This window comes from Heptranchias perlo, unplaced genomic scaffold, assembly GCF_035084215.1.
Source record: "Heptranchias perlo isolate sHepPer1 unplaced genomic scaffold, sHepPer1.hap1 HAP1_SCAFFOLD_140, whole genome shotgun sequence".
In the NCBI taxonomy this organism is placed as follows: domain Eukaryota; kingdom Metazoa; phylum Chordata; class Chondrichthyes; order Hexanchiformes; family Hexanchidae; genus Heptranchias; species Heptranchias perlo.
In genome coordinates this window covers 168,685-195,160 of record NW_027138646.1, presented here as the reverse complement: position 1 = coordinate 195,160, position 26,476 = coordinate 168,685, and the positions used below count along the sequence as shown (strand labels likewise).

The following is a 26,476-nucleotide window of genomic DNA, read 5'->3' as shown; positions in this document are numbered from 1 at the left end:
ATTTATAAAGCCCAGGATCCCGTATGCTTTTTTAACTACTTTCTCAACCTGCCCTGCCACCTTCAACGATTTGTGCACATATACCCCCAGATCCCTCTGTTCCTGTACCCCTTTTAGAGTTGTGCCCTCTAGTTTATATTGCCTCCCCTTGTTCTTCCTACTGAAATGTATCGCTTCGCATTTTTCTGTGTTAATTTTCTTCTGCCATGTGTCCGCCCATTCCACCAGCCTGTCTATATCCTCTTGAAGTCTATCACTATCCTCCTCACTGTTTACTATCCTTCCAAGTTTTGTGTCATCTGCAAATTTTGAAATTGTGCCCTGTACACCCAAGTCCAAGTCATTAATATCTAGATATATTAAGAAAAGCAGTGGTCCCAGCACTGACCCCTGGAGAACACCACTGTACACCTCCCTCCAGTCTGAAAAACAACTGCTCACCACTACTCTCTGTTTCCTGTCCCTTAGCCAATTCTGTATCCATGTTGCTACTGAGGTTAAACTGACTGGCCTGTAGTTGCTGGGTTTATCCTTACAACCATTTTTGAACAAGGGTGTAACATTTGCAATTCTCCAGTCCTCTGGCACCACCCCTGTATCTACGGATGTTTGGAAGATTATGGCCAGTACCTCCGCAATTTCCACCCTGACTTTCCTCAGCAACCTAGGATGCATCCCATCTGGACCGGGTGACTTATCTACTTTAAGTACAGCTAGCCTTTCAAGTACTTCTTTATCAATTTTTAGCCCATCCAGTAGCTCAAACATCTTCCTTTACTGAGACTCTGGCAGCATCTTCTTCCTTGGTAAAGACAGATGCAAAGTACTCATTTAGTGCCTCAGCCATGCCCTCTACCTCCATGAGTAGATCTCCTTTTTGGTCCCTAATCGGCCCCACCCCTCCTCTTACTACCCGTTTACTATTTATATTCCTGTAGAAGACTTTTGGATTCCCTTTTATGTTGGCTGCCAGTCTATTCTCATACTCTCCCTTTGCCCCTCTTACTTTTTTCACTTCCTCTCTGAACTTTCTATATTCAGCCTCACTTGTATTATCAACCTGACATCTGTCATACGCCCCTTTTTCCGCTTCATCTTACTCTTTATCTCATTTGTCATCCAGGGAGCTCTGGCTTTAGTTGCCCTACCTTTCTCCCTCGTGGGAATGTACCTAGACTGTACCCGAACCATCTCCTCTTTAAAGGCCGCCTGTTGTTCAATTACAGTTTTGTCTGCCAATCTTTGATTCCAATTTACTCGGGCCAGATCAATTCTCAACCCCCTGAAATTGGCCCTCCTCCAATTGCGTATTCTTACTTTAGAGCGGCCTGTGTCCTTTTCCATCGCTATTCTAAACCTATGATCACTGTTCCCTAAATGCTCCCCCACTGACACTTTCTCCACTTGGCCCATCTCATTCCCCAGAACCAGATCCAGCAATGCCTCCTTCCTCATTGGGCCAGAAATGTACTGGTCAAGGAAGTTCTCCTGAACACACTTCAGAAATTCTTCCCCCTCTATGTCCCTTATATTATTATTATTATCCCAGTCTATATTCGGATAGTTGAAGTCCCCCATTATCAATATTCTATGGCTTCTGCACCTCTCTGTAATTTCCCTGCAAATTTGCTCCTCTATATCCTTCCCACTGGTTGGTGGCCTATAGAATACACCCAGTCGTGTAATGGCAACTCTATTGTTTCTTAACTCTAACCAAATAGATTCTGTCCTTGACCCCTCCAGGACATCCTCTCTCTCCCGCACTGCAATATTCTCCTTAATCAATACTGCCACCCCCACCCCTCCTATCTTTCCTGAACACCTTGTGTTCAGGAATATTTAGTACCCAATCCTGCCCTTTTTTGAGCCAGGTCTCTGTTATTGCCATGATATCATATTCCCATGTGGCTATTTGCACCTGCAGCTCACCAACCTTATTTACCACACTTTGTGCATTTACACACACGCACTGTAAACCTATCTTAGACCTTCTTTCTCATTCCCACCTAGTTTTGTGTCATCAGCAAATTTGGAAATATTTCATTTGGTCCCCTCATCCAAATCATTGATATAGTGTGTGAATAGCTGAGGCCCAAGCTCCGATCCCTGCGATACCCCACTGGTCACAGTCTGCCAACCTCTCTTATTCCTACTCTCTGTTTTCTGTCTGTTAACCAATTCACAACCCATGCCAGTATATTATCCCCAATTCCATGTGCTCGAACTTTGTTCACCAGCCTCCTGTGTGGGACCTTATCAAAAGCCTTCTGAAAATCCAAAAACACCACATCCACTGGTTCCCCCTTATCTATTCTACTAGTTACATCCTCAAAGAACTCCAATAGGTTTGTCAAACATGATTTCCCTTTCATAAATCCAAGTTGACTCTGCCAAATCCTATTATTATTTTCTAGGTTTCCTGTTATCACATCCTTTATAATAGATTCTAGCATTTTCCCTACTACTGATGTCAGGCTAACAGGTCTGTATTTCCCTGTTTTCTCTCTCCCTCCTTTCTTAAATAGTGTGGTTACATTTGCTACCCTCCAATCCGCAGGAACTGTTCCAGAATCTATAGAATTTTGGAAGATGACAACCAATGTATCCACTATATCTATAGCCACCTCTCAAAACCCTGGGATGTAGATCATCAGGTCCTTGGGATTTATCGACTTTCAATCCCATTAATTTCTCTATTATTTTTTTACTAATACTAATTTCCTTCAGTTCCTCATTCTTGCCAGACCCTTGGTTCTCTCGTATTTCTGGGAGGTTTTTTGTGTCGTCTTCCATGTTTCTTTTAACAGCCTGGGATACATTTCATCTGGCCCTGGTGATTTATCCACTTTCCAAGATGCTAATCCCCTTAATATTTCCTCTCTCACTGTTTATCCCATCCAATATTTCACACTCCTCCTCCTACAATCCCTGCATCATCCCCCTCTTTTGTGAAGACAGATGCAAAGTATTCATTAAGAACCATACCCACATCTCCCGCCTCCACACATAGTTTATCTTTTTGGTCTCTAATAGGCCCGACTCTTTCCTTAGTTATCCTCTTGCTCTTTATGTATTTATAAAACATCTTTGGGTTTTCCTTGATTTTACCTGCTAATATATTGATTGAAGTTTGTTTTGTTTTTTCAGAACAGGATCACCTTTGACCCAGTTGATGTTCCCGAGGGGATCGTGTTCAGGCCTCGCAAACACGAGGTGGAGGAGCTGGATCTGAAAGACTTCCTGGGAACACCCAAGGTAACAGGTGGCTTTGGGGAGCTGTGACTGGGGGAAGTAGCTGCTGGTGGAAGCTGGTAATTGGCCCGTGCCATACTGGGCACTGTCCTAGTAAATCAAGCTCAGTTACTTGTAATAGGAAGCCAATTATATTTCTCCAATTCACTCCATCATGTGATACATTTACAGATAATTCTCTCTGTGTCTCCACATTGCTCGGGTCTCTCTCTCACTCACTCACTCACTCACTCACACTCTCTCACTCTCACTCTCTCTCTCTCTGTGCATGCCTGCCTCTCTCTCTCTCTTCTCTCTCTCTCTCTCTCTCTCTCTCTGTGCATGCCTGCCTCTCTCTCTCTCTCTCTCTCTCTCTCTCTCTCTCTCTCTCTGTGCATGCCTGCCTCTCTCTCTCTCTCTCTCTCTCTCTGTGCATGCCTGCCTCTCTCTCTCTCTCCCTCTCTCTCACACTATCTGTTCTGGAGTTCTCCCCATGGTCCCAAGTCAGTGAGAGAGCTGAGATCCCCCCAGCCAAGGTTCCACCAATCGATCGCCTCCTCCCCACCCGAGCGGCCAGTGAGGGGTGGTGGCCTGTGTCCAGTGGGATTTATGATGTGGAGATGCCGGTGATGGACTGGGGTTGACAATTGTAAACAATTTTACAACACCAAGTTATAGTCCAGCAATTTTATTTTAAATTCACAAGCTTTCGGAGGCTTCCTCCTTCGTCAGGTGATTTTCACATCGTTCACCTGACGAAGGAGGAAGCCTCCGAAAGCTTGTGAATTTAAAATAAAATTGCTGGACTATAACTTGGTGTTGTAAAATTGTTTACAGTGGGATTTAAACAGCAGAGGATTGGACCGGTGTCCAGCCTCGGCTCCGTTTTAAAGTGAACCAGCAGAAAGGCGGGGGATGCTGCAGTTTAATGGTTGTACGGTGCCGGTTTGCAGCTGACTTTCTCTGCTCTGTGTCTCCAGGTGATCTCCTCCATTGTCCCAAACGACCACTTCGCTGGATTCGGACCACTCCGCCCAATGGTAGGTCTGTCTGTACAACTGGCAATCATCGGGGGGGGGGGAGGGAGGGGGAGGGGGGGAGGGGAGGGGGGGGTGACGGGAGAGAGGAGAGGGAGGTGACGGGATAGGGGAGAGAGGTGACGGGAGAGGAGGGGGGGTGACGGGAGAGGGGAGGGAGGTGACGGGAGAGAGGAGAGGAGAGGGGAGGGAGGTGACGGGAGAGAGGAGAGGGGAGGGAGGTGACGGGAGAGAGGAGAGGAGAGGGGAGGGAGGTGACGGGAGAGAGGAGAGGAGAGGGGAGGGAGGTGACGGGAGAGAGGAGAGGGGAGGGAGGTGACGGGAGAGAGGAGAGGGGAGGGAGGTGACGGGAGAGAGGAGAGGAGAGGGGAGGGAGGTGACGGGAGAGAGGAGAGGAGAGGAGAGGGGAGGGAGGTGACGGGAGAGAGGAGAGGAGAGGGGAGGGAGGTGACAGAGGAGAGGAGAGGAGAGGGGAGGGGAGGGAGGTGACGGGAGAGAGGGGAGGGGAGTGAGGTGACGGGAGAGAGGAGAGGAGAGGGGAGGGAGGTGACGGGAGAGAGGAGAGGGGAGGGAGGTGACGGGAGAGAGGAGAGGAGAGGGGAGGGAGGTGACGGGAGAGAGGAGAGGGGAGGGAGGTGACGGGAGAGAGGAGAGGAGAGGAGAGGGGAGGGAGGTGACGGGAGAGAGGAGAGGAGAGGGGAGGGAGGTGACAGAGGAGAGGAGAGGAGAGGGGAGGGGAGGGAGGTGACGGGAGAGAGGGGAGGGGAGTGAGGTGACGGGAGAGAGGAGAGGAGAGGGGAGGGAGGTGACGGGAGAGAGGAGAGGGGAGGGAGGTGACGGGAGAGAGGAGAGGAGAGGGGAGGGAGGTGACGGGAGAGAGGAGAGGAGAGGGGAGGGAGGTGATGGGAGAGAGGAGAGGAGAGGGGAGGGAGGTGACAGAGGAGAGGAGAAGGGAGGGGAGGGAGGTGACGAGAGAGAGGGGAGGGGAGTGAGGTGACGGGAGAGAGGAGAGGGGAGGGAGGTGACGGGAGAGAGGAGAGGAGAGGGGAGGGAGGTGACGGGAGAGGGGAGAGAGGAGACGGGAGAGAGTGATGGTGGAGGGGAGAGTGATGGAGAGAGTAATGGTGGAGGGGAGAGTGATGGAGAGAGTGATGGAGGGTGCTTCTTTTGCTATCCCTTCTGTGCAGAGTTGTGGGGATGACATCATTCACTGGATTTCCATCCAGCTGTGGTTTCTGGGACACTGTGACCAGGTCTGGGGAAGAATGGTCTGTACTGAGTGGATGGGTTTTACCTGAACAAGACTGGGACCAATGCGTTCTCTGGGAGAATAAATAATGATGCATTGGAGGTTTTAAACTAACAGGGCAGTGGAAGGGAAAACAGGAGATGGAGAAAGAAAAGGGAAAGAGACAAGGAGTGTGGAAAAGGAAGAAAAAAGCAATGAAAAAGAGGAGGGAGAAAATGCGTAAGATTGTGAAACGGACAGAGCGAGCTTTGAGTTGTATCTGTGTAAATTCGCACAGAATTTTGAATAAAATTGGTGAGCTATAAACACAAAAGAATGTAATAGTATTTACAGCTGAGTGTTAGGGCCGGGCAGGACTGGGAGCTCGATATTCCTGGTTATAAAGTGTTCGGGAGGGATAGAGCAGGAACAAAGTGGGTGGGTGACAATGCTTGTGAAGGATTCTATCACAGCGTTAGAATGTAAGGATGTCCAAGAGGGATGTGTTAGGACAGAATCCACATGGATAGGAAGGGGAAAGGAACAGTTCTGGGTGTGAATGACAGGCCACCGCTGAGATGTGATGGAGGGAGATGTACAGAGAGTTCAGAGAGATATGTAAGAAGAACAGGGAAATAATACTGGGTAATTTTAACTATCCACAGGTAGACTGGAATGAAGGTAATGGATGTGGTGAGAGTGAGGAGCACTCTTCAGTACCGAGCCAGGATACAAAGATAGGAGGGAAAGTAGAGAGTGAGGAGGACATAAAAAACCTACAAGGGGATATAGACAGGCTGGGTGAGTGGGCGGCGATTTGGCAGATGCAATACAATATTGGAAAATGTGAGGTTATGCACTTTGGCAGGAAAAATCAGAGAGCAAGTTATTATCTTAATGGCGAGAAACTGGAAAGTACTGCAGTACAAAGGGATCTGGGGGTCCGAGTGCAAGAAAATCAAAAAGTTAGTATGCAGGTGCAGCAGGTGATCAAGAAGGCCAATGGAATGTTGGCTTTTATTGCTAGAGGGATAGAATATAAAAACAGGGAGGTATTGCTGCAGTTATATAAGGTATTGGTGAGATCGCACCTGGAATACTGCATACAGTTTTGGTGTCCATACTTGAGAAAAGACATACTTGCTCTCGAGGCAGTACAAAGAAGGTTCACTCGGTTAATCCCGGGGATGAGGGGGCGGACATATGAGGAGAGGTTGAGTAGATTGGGACTCTACTCACTGGAGTTCAGAAGAATGAGAGGCGATCTTATTGAAACATATAAGATTGTGAAGGGGCTTGATCGGGTGGATGCGGTAAGGATGTTCCCAAAGATGGGTGAAACTAGAACTAGGGGGCATAATCTTAGAATAAGGGGCTGCTCTTTCAAAACTGAGATGAGGAGAAACTTCTTCACTCAGAGGGTAGTAGGTCTGTGGAATTTGCTGCCCCAGGAAGCTGTGGAAGCTACATCATTAAATAAATTTAAAACAGAAATCGACAGTTTCCTAGAAGTAAAGGGAATTAGGGGTTACGGGGAGCGGGCAGGAAATTGGACATGAAGCTGAGTTCGGATCAGTCAATGCCCTGTGGGTGGCGGAGAGGGCCCAGGGGCTGAGTGGCCGGGTCCTGCTCCTACTTCTTGTGTTCTTTAGATTTGAGGTAGAAGATCAGCCATGATCTTATTGAATGGCGGAGCAGGCTCGAGGGGCCGATTGGCCTACTCCTGCTCCTATTTCTTATGTTCTTATCAGTACATTTCTAGTCCAACAAGGACCGTTGATTCATTTGGTTCTGGGAAATGAAGTGGGGCAAATAACAGATGGAAATAGGAGAACAATTGGGAAATGGTGACCACGGCACGTTCAACACAAGAACAGAAAAGCAGGATGGAGAGACAAAGATTAGGATGCAGAACTGGAAAGGGCAAATTCAGTGAGATAGGAAGGGCAGAAAAGTTAGAAACAGGTTGATGGATTAACAGTGCTGAATCTTCAAATAGGAGATGGTGAGAGTGAAATAAATATATTCCTATCCGGTAAAAAGGGGGTGCATTAAAATATATTGGGGGTTAAATTGGTTAACCCCTGAATCCGGGCGCAGGCATCGCGGTGTGCAATTAGCCCGCACACGGTGGTTCTGATGCAGGCAGCACGTGAGATTCATGCTGCCGCCTCATTTACCTGATTGTCACGCAGCAGCCAGGCCTGTCTGCCACATTCTCACCAGCCGGGGTTGGGGGGGGGTGCCCAGATATCGCGTGAGTTGCTCGCACCTCTTAAAGGCAACCTGCACCTCTTATGTGCAAAATATAAGAAACTAGTCTGCATGGAGTCTGAACGGAGATCAGACATCGCACACGTAAAACACAGATGCAGGTCCCATCCCTACGTTTACAAACTATTGAGTGATGTTAAAACATTGAATAAAGGTTGCGCACTACTAAATCCCACATCCTCTAATCTGCACACCAGACCTCACCAATCTACCGATCTGAGTTGGTACCAGGTCTGTGAGAGTGCATGCACCAAGGTTCTCTGATGATGCACTAGAGACCTTGGTGCAAGAGATGGATAGAAGGAGGGACATCCTATATCCGCGGTGGGGGAGGGGTGGGTGGGAGCAAGAGGCCCTCCAGACAGAATCTTCAGGCGAGACAGAGGGGGAGGTATAAGAGGAGGGGGGGTCGCAATATTAATTAAAGAATCAATTACTGCCATAAGGAGGGATGATATATTAGCAGGTTCCTCTAATGAGGCCATATGGGTGGAGCTTAAAAACAAAAAGGGGGCAAGCACTTTGATGGGAGTGTACTATAGGCCCCCAAACAGTCAGGGGGAGATAGAGGAACAGATATGTAGGCAAATCTCAGAAAATTGTGCAAATGATAGGGTAATAATAGTGGGGGATTTCAACTTCCCCAATATTAACTGGGATACTCAGAGTGTAAAAGGCTTAGAGGGTACAAAATTCTTAACGTGCATCCAGGAGAGCTTTTTGAGCCAGCATGTAGAAAGTCCTACAAGAGAGGGGGCGGTACTGGACCTAATTCTAGGGAATGTGGCCGGCCAAGTGGAAGAAGTGCTAGTAGGTGAGCACTTTGGTGACAGTGACCATAATTTGGAAAAGGACAGGGAGGGGCCGGAAATAAAGGTTCTAAATTGGGGGAAGGCCGATTTGAATAGGATAAGGCAGGATCTGGCCAAAATGGACTGGGATCAGCTGCTTGTAGGAAAATCCGCATCGGAGCAATGGGAGTCTTTCAGAAGGGAGATTGAGACCATACAATGGCAACATGTTCCCGTAAAGGTCAAGGGTGGTTCCAAGAACTCCAGGGAACCTTGGATGTCAGGGGATATACGAGAATGGATTAGGAAAAAAAGGAGGGCTTTTGGCAGATACAAAAGGCTAAAGACGGAGGAAGCCCTAGAGGAGTACAAAAAGTGCAGGGGGATACTTAAAAAAGAAATTAGGAGATCAAGGAGGGGCCATGAAATAACACTGGCGAGCAAAATAAAGGAAAATCCTAAGATGTTTTATAAGTATATTAAGGGTAAGAGGATGACTAGGGAAAAAATAGGGCCCATTAGGGACAAAAATGGCAATCTGTGTGTGGAGCCGGCAGATGTAGGAGGGGTTCTAAATGAATTTTTTGCATCTGTTTTCACTATGGAGAAGGACGATGTAGACATAGAAATACGGCAGGGGGACTGCGATATACTCGAACATATTAACATCGAGCGGGAGGAGGTATTGGCGGTTTTAGCAGGCCTAAAAATGGATAAATCCCCAGGCCCGGACGAAATGTATCCCAGGCTACTGTGTGAGGCAAAGGAGGAGATTGCGGGGGCTCTGACACATATATTCAGAACCTCTCTGGCCACAGGGGATGTGCCAGAGGACTGGAGAACCGCTAATGTAATACCATTATTCAAGAAGGGGAGTAGGGAAAAACCGGGGAACTACAGGCCAGTGAGCCTAACATCAGTGGTAGGAAAATTATTGGAAAAAATTCTGAAGGACAAAATTAGTCTCCACTTGGAGAAGCAAGGATTAATCAGGGATAGTCAACATGGCTTTGTCAAGGGAAGATCATGTCTGACTAATTTGATTGAATTTTTTGAGGGGGTGACTAGGCGTGTGGATGAGGGTAACGCAGTGGATGTGGTATACATGGATTTCAGTAAGGCCTTCGATAAAGTCCCCCACAGGAGACTGGTCAAGAAGGTACGAGCCCATGGAATCCAGGGTGCCTTGGCACTTTGGATACAAAACTGGCTTAGTGGCAGAAGGCAGAGGGTGATGGTCGAAGGTTGTTTTTGTGACTGGAAGCCTGTGGCCAGTGGGGTACCACAGGGATCGGTGCTGGGTCCCTTGCTGTTTGTGGTCTACATTAATGACTTGGATATGAATGTAAAAGGTATGATCAGTAAGTTCGCTGATGATACAAAAATTGGTAGGGTGGTAAATAGCGAGGAGGATAGCCTCAGTCTGCAGGACGATATAGATGGGTTGGTCAGATGGGCGGAACAGTGGCAAATGGAATTTAACCCGGAAAAGTGCGAGGTGATGCACTTTGGAGGGACTAACAAGGCAAGGGAATACACAATGAATGGGAGGACCCTAGGCAAGACAGAGGGTCAGAGGGATCTTGGTGTGCAAGTTCACAGATCCCTGAAGGCGGCGGAACAGGTAGATAAGGTGGTAAAGAAGGCATATGGGATACTTGCCTTTATTAGCCGAGGCATAGAATATAAGAGCAAGGAGGTTATGATGGAGCTGTATAAAACACTGGTTAGGCCACAGCTGGAGTACTGTGTGCAGTTCTGGTCGCCACACTACAGGAAGGATGTGATCGCTTTGGAGAGGGTGCAGAGGAGATTCACCAGGATGTTACCAGGGCTGGAGCGCTTCAGCTATGAAGAGAGACTGGGAAGATTGGGTTTGTTTTCCTTGGAGCAGAGGAGGCTGAGGGGGGACATGATTGAGGTGTACAAAATTATGAGGGGCACAGATAGGATGGATACTAAGGAGCTTTTTCCCTTCGTTGAGGGTCCTATAACAAGGGGACATAGATTCAAGGTAAAAGGCGGGAGGTTTAGAGGGGATTTGAGAAAGAACTTTTTCACCCAGAGGGTGGTTGGAGTCTGGAACTCACTGCCTGAAAGGGTTGTGGAGGCAGGAACCCTCACAACATTCAAGAAGCATTTGGATGAGCACTTGAAATGCCATAGCATACAAGGCTACGGACCAAATGCTGGAATATGGGATTAGAGTAGACAGGGCTGATGGCCGGCGCGGACACGATGGGCTGAAGGGCCTCTATCCGTGCTGTATAACTCTATGACTCTATGACATAAGCTCCCGAGGCAGTGGGAGGCAGCGGGGGATGAAGTCAATGCCAGGCGCACAGCATCATGAACATGGAGGCAGTACAGGAAGAAGTTCAATGCTTCGACACGAGTGGTCGAGGTGAGTGAGGTCAACTGTCAAGTGGCGTCTCCTACCAACTACACCACTGGCCGCATCCACTGCTCCACACACTACACCCCCATCACCCACATACCAACAAACTCTTTCCATCAGAACTCAACTCCGCTGATCAGATGCTTCCTCTCACCCTCACACATTGCCACCGTTGCAAGCCGCACACCCACAACTCACAGGTCACACGCACTGTCAGCTATTCAACCGTGAGAGGCACATCACCCAGACATCCTACAGGACCCTCACTGACACACGTTCTGCTTTCTTGCAGGAGAAGGTGGCGTGTAACAGGAGGCAGTAAGTGGCAGTGGCATTCAGCCCCTCGAGCCTGTTCCCCCATTCAATGAGATCATGGCTAATCTATAACCTAACACCATATACCCACCCTTGCCCTAAATCCCTTAATATCCTTGGTTAACAGAAATCTATCAATCTCAGATTTAAAATTAACAATTGAGCTCGCATCAACTGCTGTTTGCGGAAGAGAGTTCCAAACTTCTCCCACCCTTTGTGTGTAGAAGCGTTTCCTATCTTCACGATTGCATGAACTAGCTCTAATTTTTAGCCTATGTTCCCTAGTCCCAGTGTTCAAGTATAGGAGACCTCCAAAAACAGGTACAAATGCATCACCAGCCAGAAGCAAGAATCCAGCATGGTCCCTTTAAATAGCATTGGTGGGGGTCCTCCAGGCACTCTTAAGATTGTTCTGCAGGTCCAAGTTAATACAGTGTGTTGGCTGGAGCGTTGAGTGCCAAAATCGCATCTGTCCCTTTAAACCATCCTTGCACACTGGTCTAACGCATACTCACTTTACACGCTGCCGACGTTCGTTATCTGTGCTTGTGTGAACCGCATTACCAAGATGGCGTCCGGCGCACGTCATGCAAGAAGTGTGCGTGCGCATTCCAGAAGCCATTTTGGGACCTCAGGTGGCCGCGTAGCGCCTGAAAAACGGGCGCTACATGACCGAATTTCTAGCCCAGAGATTTGTGAACAAATAGATTAAAACTAAAGTAAAACTTAAAAGGGAGCAATATAATGAAATTAACAACACTAAAGCAAAGCAAATCCTGAGGAATATGGAAAGTGTGGTGGGGAGGGGAGGTGAAAGAGGAGGTGGCAAAGGTCAAAAGGGAATGTGATGAAAGACTAGCCAATAATATAAAAGGGAAGAAGCAAAGAAAAGGTCCTCTACCTTGTCAAGTGGGACAGACGAGGTTATCCATGATGTGAGACTAATTCCTGTTAAATAGGGAGTGCCCCCCGGGTATGGAAGGAGCCCCCCAGAAATGGGGAGTGTGGCGACCTGCCTGCGACACCAAAAGCAGCAGTCTATAGCAGAGCTCCCACAGCCAACGATTGGACATCGAGCTGAGCATGTGGTGGATCCACAGGCCACTAACAGGAGCCAGACGCTCTGTGTCCATCGTTAGGTGAGTGGCCCGTCCTGAACATATCCATCCGATTTGGTTCATTCCTCGTGACGTTAAGGAGCAGCTGAGTGCACTGCATATAACCAAAGCTATGGGTCCTGACAGAATCCCGCTGTGGTCCTAAAGACCAGGGCACCAGAGCAACTGACACTGGCATCTACCTGACAACTCACAAGGTTCCCAGGTCTGCCCTGATTGGCCAATTACTGCCCTATCAACCTCCTCCCAGTAAACAGGAAAGTGATGGAAGGAGTCAACAATAGTGGCATCAGGTGACATCTACTCACTGATAACCAGCTCACCCATAACCATAACCAGCTCACCCATAACCATAACCAGCTCACCCATAACCATAACCAGCTCACCCATAACCATAACCAGCCCACCCATAACCATAACCAGCCCACCCATAACCATAACCAGCCCACCCATAACCAGCTCATCGATTATCAACTCACCCATAACCTGCTCACTGATAACAGTTGGTGTTTACTGACGACACAAAACTTGGAAGGGTAGTAAACAGTGAGGAGGACAGTGATAGACTTCAAGAGGATATAGACAGGATGGTGGAATGGGCAGACACATGGTAGATGAAATTTAATGCTGAGAAGTGATATATTTTGGGAGGAAGAACAAAGAGAGGCAATATAAACTAACTGAGCTTGAGCACAGAGGTTGGGAAAGACAGTGAATCTCCAAAGGAGTGAACCTTATTGGTTAGTGTTTTTTAGTGGTTCGTGTTTTCGTGTCAGATAAACAGTAAAGTGCCTTAGAGCTAAACAAACTGTTTAAATAACTTTTGCCAACATGGCAGGACAGCTGGGGCCTGTCACATGCACATCCTGTGCCATGTGAGAACTCCAGAATATTTTGTGCGACCTGGAAAACCACATATCCAGGAAGTGCCACCAACTGCCGGAGCTCGAGCTCAGAGCTTCTGAGATTGAGGGATGGCTGGTGTCACTACAGTGCATACAGGAAGCTGAGAGGTTTGTGGATAGCACGTTTCAGGAGGTGGTCACCCCGCAGCTACTGAGAGTTCAGGTGGAGAGGGAGTGGGTAACCACCAGACAGACTAGGAGGGACAGGCAGGCAGTGCAGGAGTGCCCTGGAGTGAGGCACTCACAAACTGGTATTGAATACCAGTGAGGGTGATGACACCTCGGGGGAGTGCAGTCAGGAGCAAAATTCACAGCACCGTGGAAGACTCGGCTGCACAGGGGGACAAAAGAAATGCAGTTGTTATAGGGGATTCGATAGTTGGGGGAATAGACAGACATTTCTACAACCTCCCTCCTGAGTCCCGCAAAGTGTGTTGCCTCCCTGGTGCCAGGGTAAAGAGCGTCACAGAGAGAGTGCAGGACATTCTGCGGGTGGAGGGGAACAGCCAGAAGTCGTGATCCATGTGGGAACCAATGACATAGGAAAGGAAAGGGTCGAGGTCCTGCAGTCAGAGTTCCAGGAGCTGGGGAGGAAGTTAGAAAGCAGAACCTCAAAGGTAATAATCCCTGGATTACTCCCAGTGCCACACGCTAGTGATTATAGGAATAATAGGATAAGGCAGGTTAATGCGTGGCTGGAGAAATGGTGCAGGAGAGAGGGATTCAGACTCTTGGGGCATTGGGACCAGTTCTGGGGCAGGAGGGATCTGTTCAAGATGGACGGGTTGCACCTTAACAGAGCCGGGACCAATGTCCTCACGGGGAGATTCACTAGTGCTGTGGGGGAGGGTTTAAACTAATTTGGCAGGGGGATGGGCACCAGGATGTAGCTTTAGAATGGAGAAACAAGATTCCCAGAGGACTGGGAGGGACAAATAGCACTAGAGTAAAGAATAGTTTAGAAACAGGAGGGATCAGACAGGGGTAAAATGCGAGGCAGTCTAAGATGAGTTTAGAGTGCATGTGTGTAAATACACGTAGTGAGGTAAATAAGGCTGGTGAGCTATAGGCTCAAGTCTCCACATGGGACTATGATATAGTGGCAATAACAGAGACCTGGCTCAAAGAAGGGGAGGATTGGGAACTTAATGTTCCGGGCTACAAGGTATTCAGGAAAGATAGGGAAAGAAAGTAAGGAGGGGATTGGCTGTATTGATCAAAGAAACGATTCTAGCACTGGAAAGGGATGATGTAGTTGAGGGTCAAAGACAGAATCTATTTGGTTAGAATTAAGGAACAACCAAGGATCTATCACACTACTGGGTGTATACTATGGGCCACCAAATAGTGGGAAGGAGATAGAGGAGCAAATTTTCAGGCAAATTATAGAAAGATGCAAGAACGATAGAGTAGTGATAATGGGAGACTTCAATTATCCCAATTATTCACTGGGATAGTAACAGTGTAAAGGGCAAAGAGGGGGAGGAATTCCTGAAATGCGTTCAAGAGAACTTTCTTGACCCAGTGTGTTTCCAGCCCAACGAGAAAGGAAACAGTGCTGGATCTGGTTCTGGGGATGAAGTGGGGAAGGTGGAGCATGTTTCAGTGGGGGAGCATTTGGGGAACAGTGATCATATTATTAGGTTTAGAATAGTTATGGAACAGGCCGAGGAACAATCAAATGTGAAAATACTTAACTGGAGGAGGGCTAATTTCAATGAGTTAGAAAGGGATCTTGCCCAGGTTGTAATCTTTGCTCTTACGAAGAGCCGGCACAGGCTCGATGGGCCAAATGGCCACCTTCTGTACTGTAACCATCCTTTGATTCTATGTGGATTGGAATCAAAGATTGGTGGCAAAACGGTAATTGAACAATGGGAGGCCTTCATGTTCGGGTACAGAGTAGACACATTCCTTTGAGGGGGAAAGGAAGGGCATCCAAAGCTAGAACTCCCTGGATGACTAAAGATATAGAGACTAAAAAGAAACAGAAAAAGGAGGCTTATAGTGAATGTGAGGTTCATAATACAGTAGAGAACCACGCTGAATACTGAAAGTAAGAGGAGATCTAAAAAAGGGAATAAGAAGGGCAAAGAGAGAGTATGAGAATAGATTAGCAGCGAACATAAAAGGGAATCCAAAAGACTTTTATAAACATATAAATATTAAAAGGGCAGTCAAAGGAAGGGTGGGACTGATTTGGGACAAAAAAGGAGATCTTCTTGTGGAGGCAGCCTGAGGTAATAAATGAATAGGATAAAAATAGATAAAGAGCAGGTACTCAAAAGATTGACAGGACTCAAAGTAGAAAAGTGACCCGGTCGGGATAGGATGCATCCTAGGTCACTGAGGGAAGTAAGGGAGGAAATTGCGGAGGCTCTGGCTACAATCTTCCAATCCTCCTTAGATATGGGGGCGATGCCGGAGGACTGGAGGATTGGAAATGTTACACCCCTGTTCAAAAAAGGGGAGAGGGATAAACCCGGCAATTACAGGCCAGTCAGCCTAACATCGGTGTGAGGAAACTTTTAGAGACAATAATCAGGGACAGAATTAATTGGCACATGGAAAAGTCTGGGCTAATAAATGAAAGTCAGCACGGATTTGTTAAAGGAAAATGGTGTTTGACTAACTGGATTGAGTTCTTTGATGAAGTAATGGAGAGTGTCGATGAGGGCAGTGCGGTTGATGTGTATATGGACTTTCAAAAGGCGTTTGATAAAGTGACACATAATAGACTTGTTAGCAAAATTAAAGCCCATGGGATTAAAGGGACAGTGGCAGCATGGATACAAAATTGGCTAAGGGACAGAAAGCAGAGAGTAGTGGTGAACGGTTGTTTTTCAGACTGGAGGGAAGTATACAGTGGTGTTCCCCAGGGGTCAGTATTAGGATCACTGCTCTTTTTGATATATATTAATGACCTGGACTTGGGTATAGAGGGTATAGTTTCAAAGATTGCAGATGACACGAAACTCGGAAGTGTAGTAAACAATGTGGAGGATAGTAACAGACTTCAGGAGGACAGAGACAGACTGGTGAAATGGGCAGACACATGGGAGATGAAATTTAATGCAGAGGAGTGTGAAATGATACATTTTGGGAGGAAGAATGAGGAGAGGCAATATAAACTAAATAGTACAATTCTAAAGGGGGTGCAGGAACAGAGAGACCTGGGGGTGTATGCGCACAAATCTTTGAAGTTGACAGGACAAGTTGAGAAGGCTGTTAAAAAGGCATATGGGATGCTGGGCTTTATTAATAGAGGCATAGAATACAAAAGGAAGGAAGTTATGCTAAACCTTTATAAATTGGTTAGGTCTCAGCTGGAGTATTGTGTCCAATTCTGGGCACCACACTTTAGAAAGGTTATGAAGGCCTTAGAGAGGGTGCAGAAGAGATTTACTAGAATGGTTCCAGGGATGAGGGACTTCAGTTATGTTGATAGACTGAAGAAGCTGGGATTGTTCTCCTTAGAACAGAGAAGGTTTAAGGGGAGATTTGATTGGGGTGTTCAAAATTATGAGGGGTTTTGACAGAGTAAATAAGGAGAAATTGTTTTCAGTGGCAGATATTTACACTGGCTACTAAAGCAGGTCAGAGGCTGGGGATTCTGCGACAGGTGGCTCATCTCCTGACTTCCCCAAAGCCTCTCCACCCCCTTCAGGGCACAAGTCAGGAGTGTGATGGAATACCCTCCACCCACCTGGATGGATGTAACCGTAACAACACTCAAAACTAAACACCATCCAGGACAGAACATGTTCACTTGATCAGCACTCCTGCCACTGAGCACAGTATCTACCCCCTCCACCACCAGCTCACGTGGCTGCAGTGTGTACTATCTATGGGATGCACTGCGGCAACTCACCAAGGCTTCTTCGACAGCACTTCTGACCCCTGTAACCTCTCCCACCAAGAAGGACGAGCAGCAATGTCATGGGAACCTCATCACCTCCCATTCACACACCATCCTGATTTGGAAATATATTGCTGTTCCCCCATCATCGCTGGGTCAAGGTCCTGGAATTCTCTAACAGCACTGTGGGAGCACCTTCACCACATGGACTGACTGCGAGTCAAGTGAGCTCTCCACCTCATTGGGGAAGATAGGATTGGGCCATCACTGCGGCCTTGTCATCAACGACAGAAGAGATAAAACAAGAGAGTTTAGGACTATTCGACAATGAAGGAACAAGCCAAATGACAGTGGGTGTGAGAATGTAATTGAACTGGAGCAGAATATGGAACAATGATTCACAATAACTGGAGGTAGGAATTGGTTTGGGAAAAATGAGCAGAACTGAAGTTGGATCAGTCTCCGGGTTCTGATGGCGACACCATAGACTGTTGAAAGTGGTCAGTCGGGAGAGAGCAGAAGAGTGCAGCCTCCCAAAACCGATTTCATGAAAAGAAACAGTGGATTTAGTACAGTGCTTTTCAGGGTAATGAGAGCTCAGAATGTCTAACAGACTTTCTGTCATTTTATTTTACAGAAATCGGGAGATGATACTTCACTGTAAGTACAAACTAAGGATGATGTACAATTTCACACAGCGAGTTCCTGCACAGTACACGGCGAGTTCCTGCACAGTACACGGCGAGTTCCTGCACAGTACACGGCGAGTTCCTGCACAGTACACGGCGAGTTCCTGCACAGTACACGGCGAGTTCCTGCACAGTACACGGCGAGTTCCTGCACAGTACACGGCGAGTTCCTGCACAGTACACGGCGAGTTCCTGCACAGTACACGGCGAGTTCCTGCACAGTACACGGCGAGTTCCTGCACAGTACACGGCGAGTTCCTGCACAGTACACGGCGAGTTCCTGCACAGTACACGGCGAGTTCCTGCACAGAACACGGCGAGTTCCTGCACAGTACACGGCGAGTTCCTGCACAGTACACGGCGAGTTCCTGCACAGTACACGGCGAGTTCCTGTACAGTACACGGCGAGTTCCTGCACAGTACACGGCGAGTTCCTGCACAGTACACAGCGCTGGGTCAAGGTCCTGGGTCCTGCACAGTACACGAGTTCCTGCACAGTACACGGCGAGTTCCTGCACAGTACACAGCGAGTTCCTGCACAGTACACGGCGAGTTCCTGCACAGTACACGGCGAGTTCCTGCACAGTACACGGCGAGTTCCTGCACAGTACACAGCGAGTTCCTGCACAGTACACGGCGAGTTCCTGCACAGTACACAGCGAGTTCCTGCACAGTACACGGCGAGTTTCTGCACAGTACACGGCGAGTTCCTGCACAGAACACGGCGAGTTCCTGCACAGTACACGGCGAGTTCCTGCACAGTACACAGCGAGTTCCTGCACAGAACACGGCGAGTTCCTGCACAGTACACGGCGAGTTCCTGCACAGTACACGGCGAGTTCCTGCACAGTACACGGCGAGTTCCTGCACAGTACACGGCGAGTTCCTGCACAGTACACGGCGAGTTCCTGCACAGTACACGGCGAGTTCCTGCACAGTACACGGCGAGTTCCTGCACAGTACACGGCGAGTTCCTGCACAGTACACGGCGAGTTCCTGCACAGTACACGGCGAGTTCCTGCACAGTACACGGCGAGTTCCTGCACAGAACACGGCGAGTTCCTGCACAGAACACGGCGAGTTCCTGCACAGTACACGGCGAGTTCCTGCACAGTACACGGCGAGTTCCTGCACAGAACACGGCGAGTTCCTGCACAGAACACGGCGAGTTCCTGCACAGTACACGGCGAGTTCCTGCACAGTACACGGCGAGTTCCTGCACAATCTCTCACAGTGAGTTACATAAGAAATAGGAGCAGGAGTAGGCCATACAGCCCCTCGATCCTGCTCCACCATTCAATCAGATCATGGCTGATCTTCGACCTCAACTCCACTTTCCCGCCTGATCCCCATATCCCTTGATTCCCTTAGAGTCCAAAAATCTCTCTCTCTCAGCCTTGAATATACTCAACGACTCAGCTTCCACAGCCCTCTGGGGTAGAGAATTCCAAAGATTCACAACCCTCTGAGTGAAGAAATTCCTCTCATCTCAGTCTTGAATGGCCGACCCCTTATCCTGCGACTATGCCTCTAGTTCTAGACTCTCCAGCCAGGGGAAACACCCTCTCAGCATCTACCCTGTCAAGCCCTCTCAGAATCTTATATGTTTCAATGAGATCACTTCTCATTCTTCTAAACTCGAGAGTATCGGCCCATTCTACTCAATCTCTCCTCATAGGACAATCCTCTCATCCCAGGAATCAATGCAGTGAACCTTCGCTGCACCGCCTCTCAGGCAAGTATATCCTTCCTTAGATAAGGAAACCACGATTAAAGTCCCTCACGATTACTGCATTACCTTTGTTACAAGCTCCTCTTATTTCATGATTGATACTCTGGCCAATGGTAGAGCTACTATTTGGGGCCTATAAACTGCTCCCACCAGTGTTTTCTGCCCCTTGTTATTTCTTCTTTCCACCCAGACTGATTCTCCTTCCTGATCTTCTGAGCCAAGATCCTTTCTCACCACTCTCCTTATCTCATCCTTTATTATTTGGGCTACCCTCCCTCCTGTTCCACTCTGCCTGTCTTTTGAAGACGTCATGTACCCTGGAATATCTGGTTCCCAACCTTGGTCATTTTGTAACCATATCTCTGTAATGGCGATTAGATCAAACCCATTTATCACTATTTGTGTAATTATCTTGTTCTGAATGCTCCGTGCATTCAGATAAAGAGCCTTTAATTTTAACTTTTCACCATTTTTCTGCTTTGACCTTATTTACTGATACACTATTGCCGATAAACTCTCTGTCCCCTCCTGCCACACTCTGCCTATCGTTACCCAAATCACTACACTACCCTGTTACCTTGACTTTTCTCATTAGATTTCTGAAGTTCCCCTCACCTAAACCCCTCCCCACCTGCTTTTTAAAGCCCTGTCTACAATCCGAGTTATTCGATTCACCAGGACACTGCTCCCAGCTCGGTTTAAGTGGAGTCTGTCCCAATGGAACAGCTCCCTCTTTCCCCAGTACTGGTGCCAGTGCCCCATGAATTGAAAGCCCTGCCTCCCACACCACTCTTTGAGCCACACATTTAACTCTCTGATCTGTTTGACCCAATGCCAATTTACATGTGGATCAGGTAGTAATCCAGAGATTATTACCTTTGAGGTTCTGTTTATTAATTTGGACCCGAGCTCCTCAAACTCCCTCATCAGAACCCCATTCCTAGTTCATTGGTTCCTACGTGGACCACAACAACTGGATCCTCCCCCTCGTGCTCCAAGTTCTTTTCCAGCCGTGAGGAGATGTCCTTAACCCTGGCACCGGGCAGGCAACACAGTCTTCGGGACTCTTCGCCGCGGCTGCAGAGAGCAGTGTCTGTCCCCCTGTCTATATCATCCCCGACCACTACCACATTCCTTTTTACTCCCCCCACTGGAATGGCCTCCTGTACCACGGTGCCGTGATCAGTTAGTCCATCCTCCCTGCAGTCTTTGTTCTCATCCACACAGACAGCAAGTACCTCGTACCTGTTGGACAAGGTCAAAGACTGAGGCTCTTCCATCACTGCATCCTGGGTCCCCATACCTGCCTGACTCTCAGTCACATCCTCCTGTCCCGGACCACTGACCAAATCTAAACTACTACCTAACCTAAGGGGTGTGACTGTCTCCTGGCTCAAATTGTCCAGGTAACTCTCCCCCTCCCTGATGCATCGTAATGTCTGCACCTCGGACTCCAGCTCAACAACTCTGAGCCGAAGTTCCTCCAGTTGCAGACACTTACTGCAGATGTGTTTCTCGGGATCACTCTACTCTCGGGCTTTATCACCCCACCACTCTCGCTTTACTCTCGGGCTTTATCACCCCCCACTCTCACTCTACTCTCGGCCTTTATCACCCCCCACTCTCACTCTACTCTCGGGCTTTATCACCTCTCACTCTCTACTCTCGGGCTTTATCACCCCCCACTCTCACTCTACTCTCGGCCTTTATCACCCCCACTCTCACTCTACTCTCGGGCTTTATCACCCCCCACTCTCACTCTACTCTCGGCCTTTATCACCCCCCACTCTCACTCTACTCTCGGCCTTTATCACCCCCCACTCTCACTCTACTCTCGGGCTTTATCACCCCCCACTCTCACTCTACTCTCGGCCTTTATCACCTCTCACTCTCACTCTACTCTCGGGCTTTATCACCCCCCACTCTCACTCTACTCTCGGGCTTTATCACCCCCCACTCTCACTCTACTCTCGGCCTTTATCACTCCCCACTCTCACTCTACTCTCGGCCTTTATCACCCCCCACTCTCACTCTACTCTCGGCCTTTATCACCCCCCACTCTCACTCTACTCTCGGCCTTTATCACCCCCCACTCTCACTCTACTCTCGGCCTTTATCACCCCCCACTCTCACTCTACTCTCGGGCTTTAACACCCCCCACTCTCACTCTACTCTCGGCCTTTATCACCCCCCACTCTCACTCTACTCTCGGCCTTTATCACCCCCCACTCTCACTCTACTCTCGGCCTTTATCACCCCCCACTCTCACTCTACTCTCGGGCTTTATCACCTCCCACTCTCACTCTACTCTCGGGCTTTAACACCTCCCTCTCTCACTGGAGAGGCAGGGACTAATTAGGAACAGTCAGCATGGTTTTGTGAGAGGAAAATCATGTCTCACGAATTTGATTGAGTTTTTTGAAGGGGTAACCAAGAAGATAGATGAGGGCTGTGCAGTAGACGTGGTCTACATGGACTTCAGCAAAGCCTTTGACAAGGTACCGCATGGTAGGTTGTTACATAAGGTTAAATCTCATGGGATCCAAGGTGAGGTAGCCAATTGGATACAAAATTGGCTTGACGACAGAAGACAGAGGGTGGTTGTAGAGGGTTGTTTTTCAAACTGGATGCCTGTGTCCAGCGGTGTGCCTCAGGGATCGGTGCTGGGTCCGCTGTTATTTGTTATTTATATTAATGATTTGGATGAGAATTTAGGAGGCATGGTTAGTAAGTTTGCAGATGACACCAAGATTGGTGGCATTGTGGACAGTGAAGAAGGTTATCTAGGATTGCAACGGAATCTTGATCAATTGGGCCAGTGGGCCGATGAATGGCAGATGGAGTTTAATTTAGATAAATGTGAGGTGATGCATTTTGGTAGATCGAATCGGGCCAGGACCTACTCCGTTAATGGTAGGGCGTTGGGGAGAGTTATAGAACAAAGAGATCTAGGAGTACAGGTTCATAGCTCCTTGAAAGTGGAGTCACAGGTGGATAGGGTGGTGAAGAAGGCATTCGGCATGCTTGGTTTCATTGGTCAGAACATTGAATGCAGGAGTTGGGATGTCTTGTTGAAGTTGTACAGGGCATTGGTGAGGCCACACTTGGAGTACTGTGTACAGTTCTGGTCACCCTATTATAGAAAGGATATTATTAAACTAGAAAGAGTGCAGAAAAGATTTACTAGGATGCTACCGGGACTTGATGGTTTGACTTATAGGGAGAGGTTAGACAGACTGGGACTTTTTTCCCTGGAGAGTAGGAGGTTTAGGGGTGATCTTATAGAAGTCTATAAAATAATGAGGGGCATAGATAAGGTCGATAGTCAAAATCTTTTCCCAAAGGTAGGGGAGTCTATAACGAGGGGGCATAGATTTAAGGTGAGAGGGGAGAGATACAAAAGGGTCCAGAGGGGCAATTTTTTCACTCAAAGGGTGGTGAGTGTCTGGAACGAGCTGCCAGAGGCAGTAGTAGAGGCGGGTACAATTTTGTCTTTTAAAAAGCATTTGGACAGTTACATGGGTAAGATGGGTATAGAGGGATATGGGCCAAGTGCAGGCAATTGGGACTAGCTTAGTGGTATAAACTGGGCGACATGGACATGTTGGGCCGAAGGGCCTGTTTCCATGTTGTAAACTTCTATGATTCTATGATTCTATGATTCTCTCTCACTCTACTCTCGGGCTTTATCACCTCCCACTCTCGCTCTACTCTCGGGCTTCATCGCCTCTCACTCTCGCTCTACTCTCGGGCTTCATCACCTCCCACTCTCGCTCTACTCTCGGGCTTCATCGCCTCTCACTCTCGCTCTACTCTCGGGCTTCATCACCTCCCACTCTCACTCTACTCTCGGGCTTCATCGCCTCTCACTCTCGCTCTACTCTCGGGCTTCATCACCTCTCACTCTCGCTCTACTCTCGGGCTTCATCACCTCCCACTCTCGCTCTACTCTCGGGCTTCATCGCCTCTCACTCTCGCTCTACTCTCGGGCTTCATCACCTCTCACTCTCGCTCTACTCTCGGGCTTCATCACCTCCCACTCTCACTCTACTCTCGGGCTTCATCGCCTCTCACTCTCGCTCTACTCTCGGGCTTCATCACCTCTCACTCTCGCTCTACTCTCGGGCTTCATCACCTCTCACTCTCACTCTACTCTCGGGCTTTATCGCCTCCCTCTCAGTATATTGTTGAGAATTGTGAAATATTTCTTTAAATGTTTACCATTGTTTTACAACTGTCAAACCCTTCAATACCCCTCATACCCATGTACTTGGCTTGATTTAAGTTAAAGACTCTAGTTTCTGACACAAGTAGTTTACTTTAAACTCAATGTGAAATTCTATCATATTATGATCACTCTTCCCCAGAGGATCTCTTACTGTGAGATTACTAATTAACCCTATCTCATTACACAATACAAGCTCTAAAATAGCTTGTTCCCTGGTTGGTTCCATGACATATTGCTCTAGGAAACTGTCTTGAATGCATTCCATGAACTCGTTCTCCAAACTACCTTTGCCAATTTGATTTGTCCAGTCTCTATGCAGATTAAAGTCCCCCATGATTACTGCATTACCTTTGTTACAAGCTCCTATTATTTCATGATTGATACTCTGGCCAACAGTATAGCTACTATTCAGGGCCTATAAACTGCTCCCACCAGTGTTTTCTGCCCCTTGTTATTTCTTATTTCCTTCCTGATCTTCTGAGCCAAGATCCTTTCTCACCACAATACACGGAGACATTCAGAGATATTCAGATTCACGGGGATACACAGAGATATTCAGATACACAGAGATATTCAGATTCACGGGGATATTCTGAGATATTCAGATACACAGAGATATTCAGATTCACGGGGATATTCTGAGATATTCAGATACTCAGAGATATTCATAGATATTCAGACACACAGATATGCAGAGATATTCACAAACACAGAGATATTTAGACACAGAGATATTCAGAGATATTCAGAAACATATAAATATTCAGAGATATTCAGATACACGGAGATATTCGGAGATATTCAGATTCACGGAAATATTCAGATACACTGAGATATTCAGATACTCAGCGGTATTCAGAGATATTCAAATAAATGGAGATATTCAGAGATATTTAGATCCACGGAGATATTCAGAGATATTTAGATCCACGGAGATATTCAGAGATATTTAGATCCACGGAGATATTCAGAGATATTCAGATCCACGGAGATAATCAGAGATATTCAGATACTCAGAGATATTCAGATACATTTATAAAACGCCTTTAATATCAAAATACTGTCCCAAAGTTCTTCACAAAGATGTCCTCGAAAAACGGACAGCAATCCAAAGAGGAGGCATGGCCAAAGGGTTGGGAAAGAGGTGGATTTTAAAGAGGGTCTTAGGGAGGAGGGGGAGATGGCAAGGCGGTGAAGTTTAGGAAGGGAATTCCAGAGCACAGAGCCTAAGTGGCTGAAGGCACGGCCGCCAATAATAGGGTGGGGTGTTGTAGGGCTGCAGAAAACAACATGTAATAGATAGTGCACATTGTGTAATATAGAAAAATAGAAAATAGGAGCAGGAATAGGCCATTCAGCCCTTCGAGCCTGCTCCGCCATTCAATATGATCATGGCTGATCCTCTATCTCAATACCATATTCCCGCTCTCTCCCCATACCCCTTGATGCCTTTTGTGTCTAGAAATTTATCTAGCTCCTTCTTAAATATAAGGGGTGAGGTCCAGTTGTGGGGTGGGGTGTTGTAGGGCTGGAGGAGGTCACTGAGATGGGGAGGGGTGAGGTCCAGTTGTGGGGTGGGGTGTTGTGGGGCTGCAGGATGTCACTGAGATGGGGAGGGGTGAGGTCCAGTTGTGGGGTGGGGTGTTGTGGGGCTGGAGGAGGTCATGAGATGGGGAGGGGTGAGGTCCAGTTGTGGGGTGGGGTGTTGTGGGGCTGGAGGAGGTCACTGAGATGGGGAGGGGTGAGGTCCAGTTGTGGGGTGGGGTGTTGTGGGGCTGCAGGATGTCACTGAGATGGGGAGGGGTGAGGTCCAGTTGTGGGGTGGGGTGTTGTGGGGCTGGAGGAGGTCATGAGATGAGGAGGGGTGAGGTCCAGTTGTGGGGTGGGGTGTTGTGGGGCTGCAGGATGTCACTGAGATGGGGAGGGGTGAGGTCCAGTTGTGGGGTGGGGTGTTGTGGGGCTGGAGGAGGTCATGAGATGGGGAGGAGTGAGGTCCAGTTGTGGGGTGGGGTGTTGTGGGGCTGCAGGATGTCACTGAGATGGGGAGGGGTGAGGTCCAGTTGTGGGGTGGGGTGTTGTGGGGCTGGAGGAGGTCACTGAGATGGGGAGGGGTGAGGTCCAGTTGTGGGGTGGGGTGTTGTGGGGCTGGAGGATGTCACTGAGATGGGGAGGGGTGAGGTCCAGTTGTGGGGTGGGGTGTTGTGGGGCTGGAGGATGTCACTGAGATGGGGAGGGGTGAGGTCCAGTTGTGGGGTGGGGTGTTGTGGGGCTGCAGGATGTCACTGAGATGGGGAGGGGTGAGGTCCAGTTGTGGGGTGGGGTGTTGTGGGGCTGGAGGATGTCACTGAGATGGGGAGGGGTGAGGTCATGAAGGAATTCAAGCATGAGAATGAAATGTTAAATTTGAGCTGTTAGGGGACTGTAGGTCAGTGAGGGTGGGTGATGGGTGAGTGAGAGTTATGCAAGTGGAACTATTTGGTCTTTGTAACATTAGGAACAGGAGGAGCCTGTTCTGCCATTCAATCAGATCAATGCTGATCTGTACCTCAACTCCACTGACCCACCTTAGCTCCATATCCCTCGATACCCTTACTCAATAAAAATCTATCGATCTCAGTGTTGAAAATTTCAATTGACCCCCAGCATCCACAGCCTTTTGGGGGGGAGAGTT

The 26,476-nt window shown here is 48.2% G+C and overlaps 1 protein-coding gene across 2 annotated transcripts in view; it reads left to right on the top strand.

Annotated features, from left to right (window-relative positions):
* Positions 1 to 26,476, top strand: part of LOC137308833 (neutrophil cytosol factor 2-like) — a 95,898-nt gene that overhangs the window by 38,802 nt on the left and 30,620 nt on the right. For both annotated transcript variants that reach the window (XM_067977298.1, XM_067977297.1), the window contains exons 5-7: positions 3,148 to 3,255; positions 4,212 to 4,271; positions 17,794 to 17,816. In XM_067977298.1, coding sequence (XP_067833399.1) covers positions 3,148 to 3,255; positions 4,212 to 4,271; positions 17,794 to 17,816 — 191 coding nt within the window. The remainder of the gene's footprint in view (positions 1 to 3,147; positions 3,256 to 4,211; positions 4,272 to 17,793; positions 17,817 to 26,476) is intronic.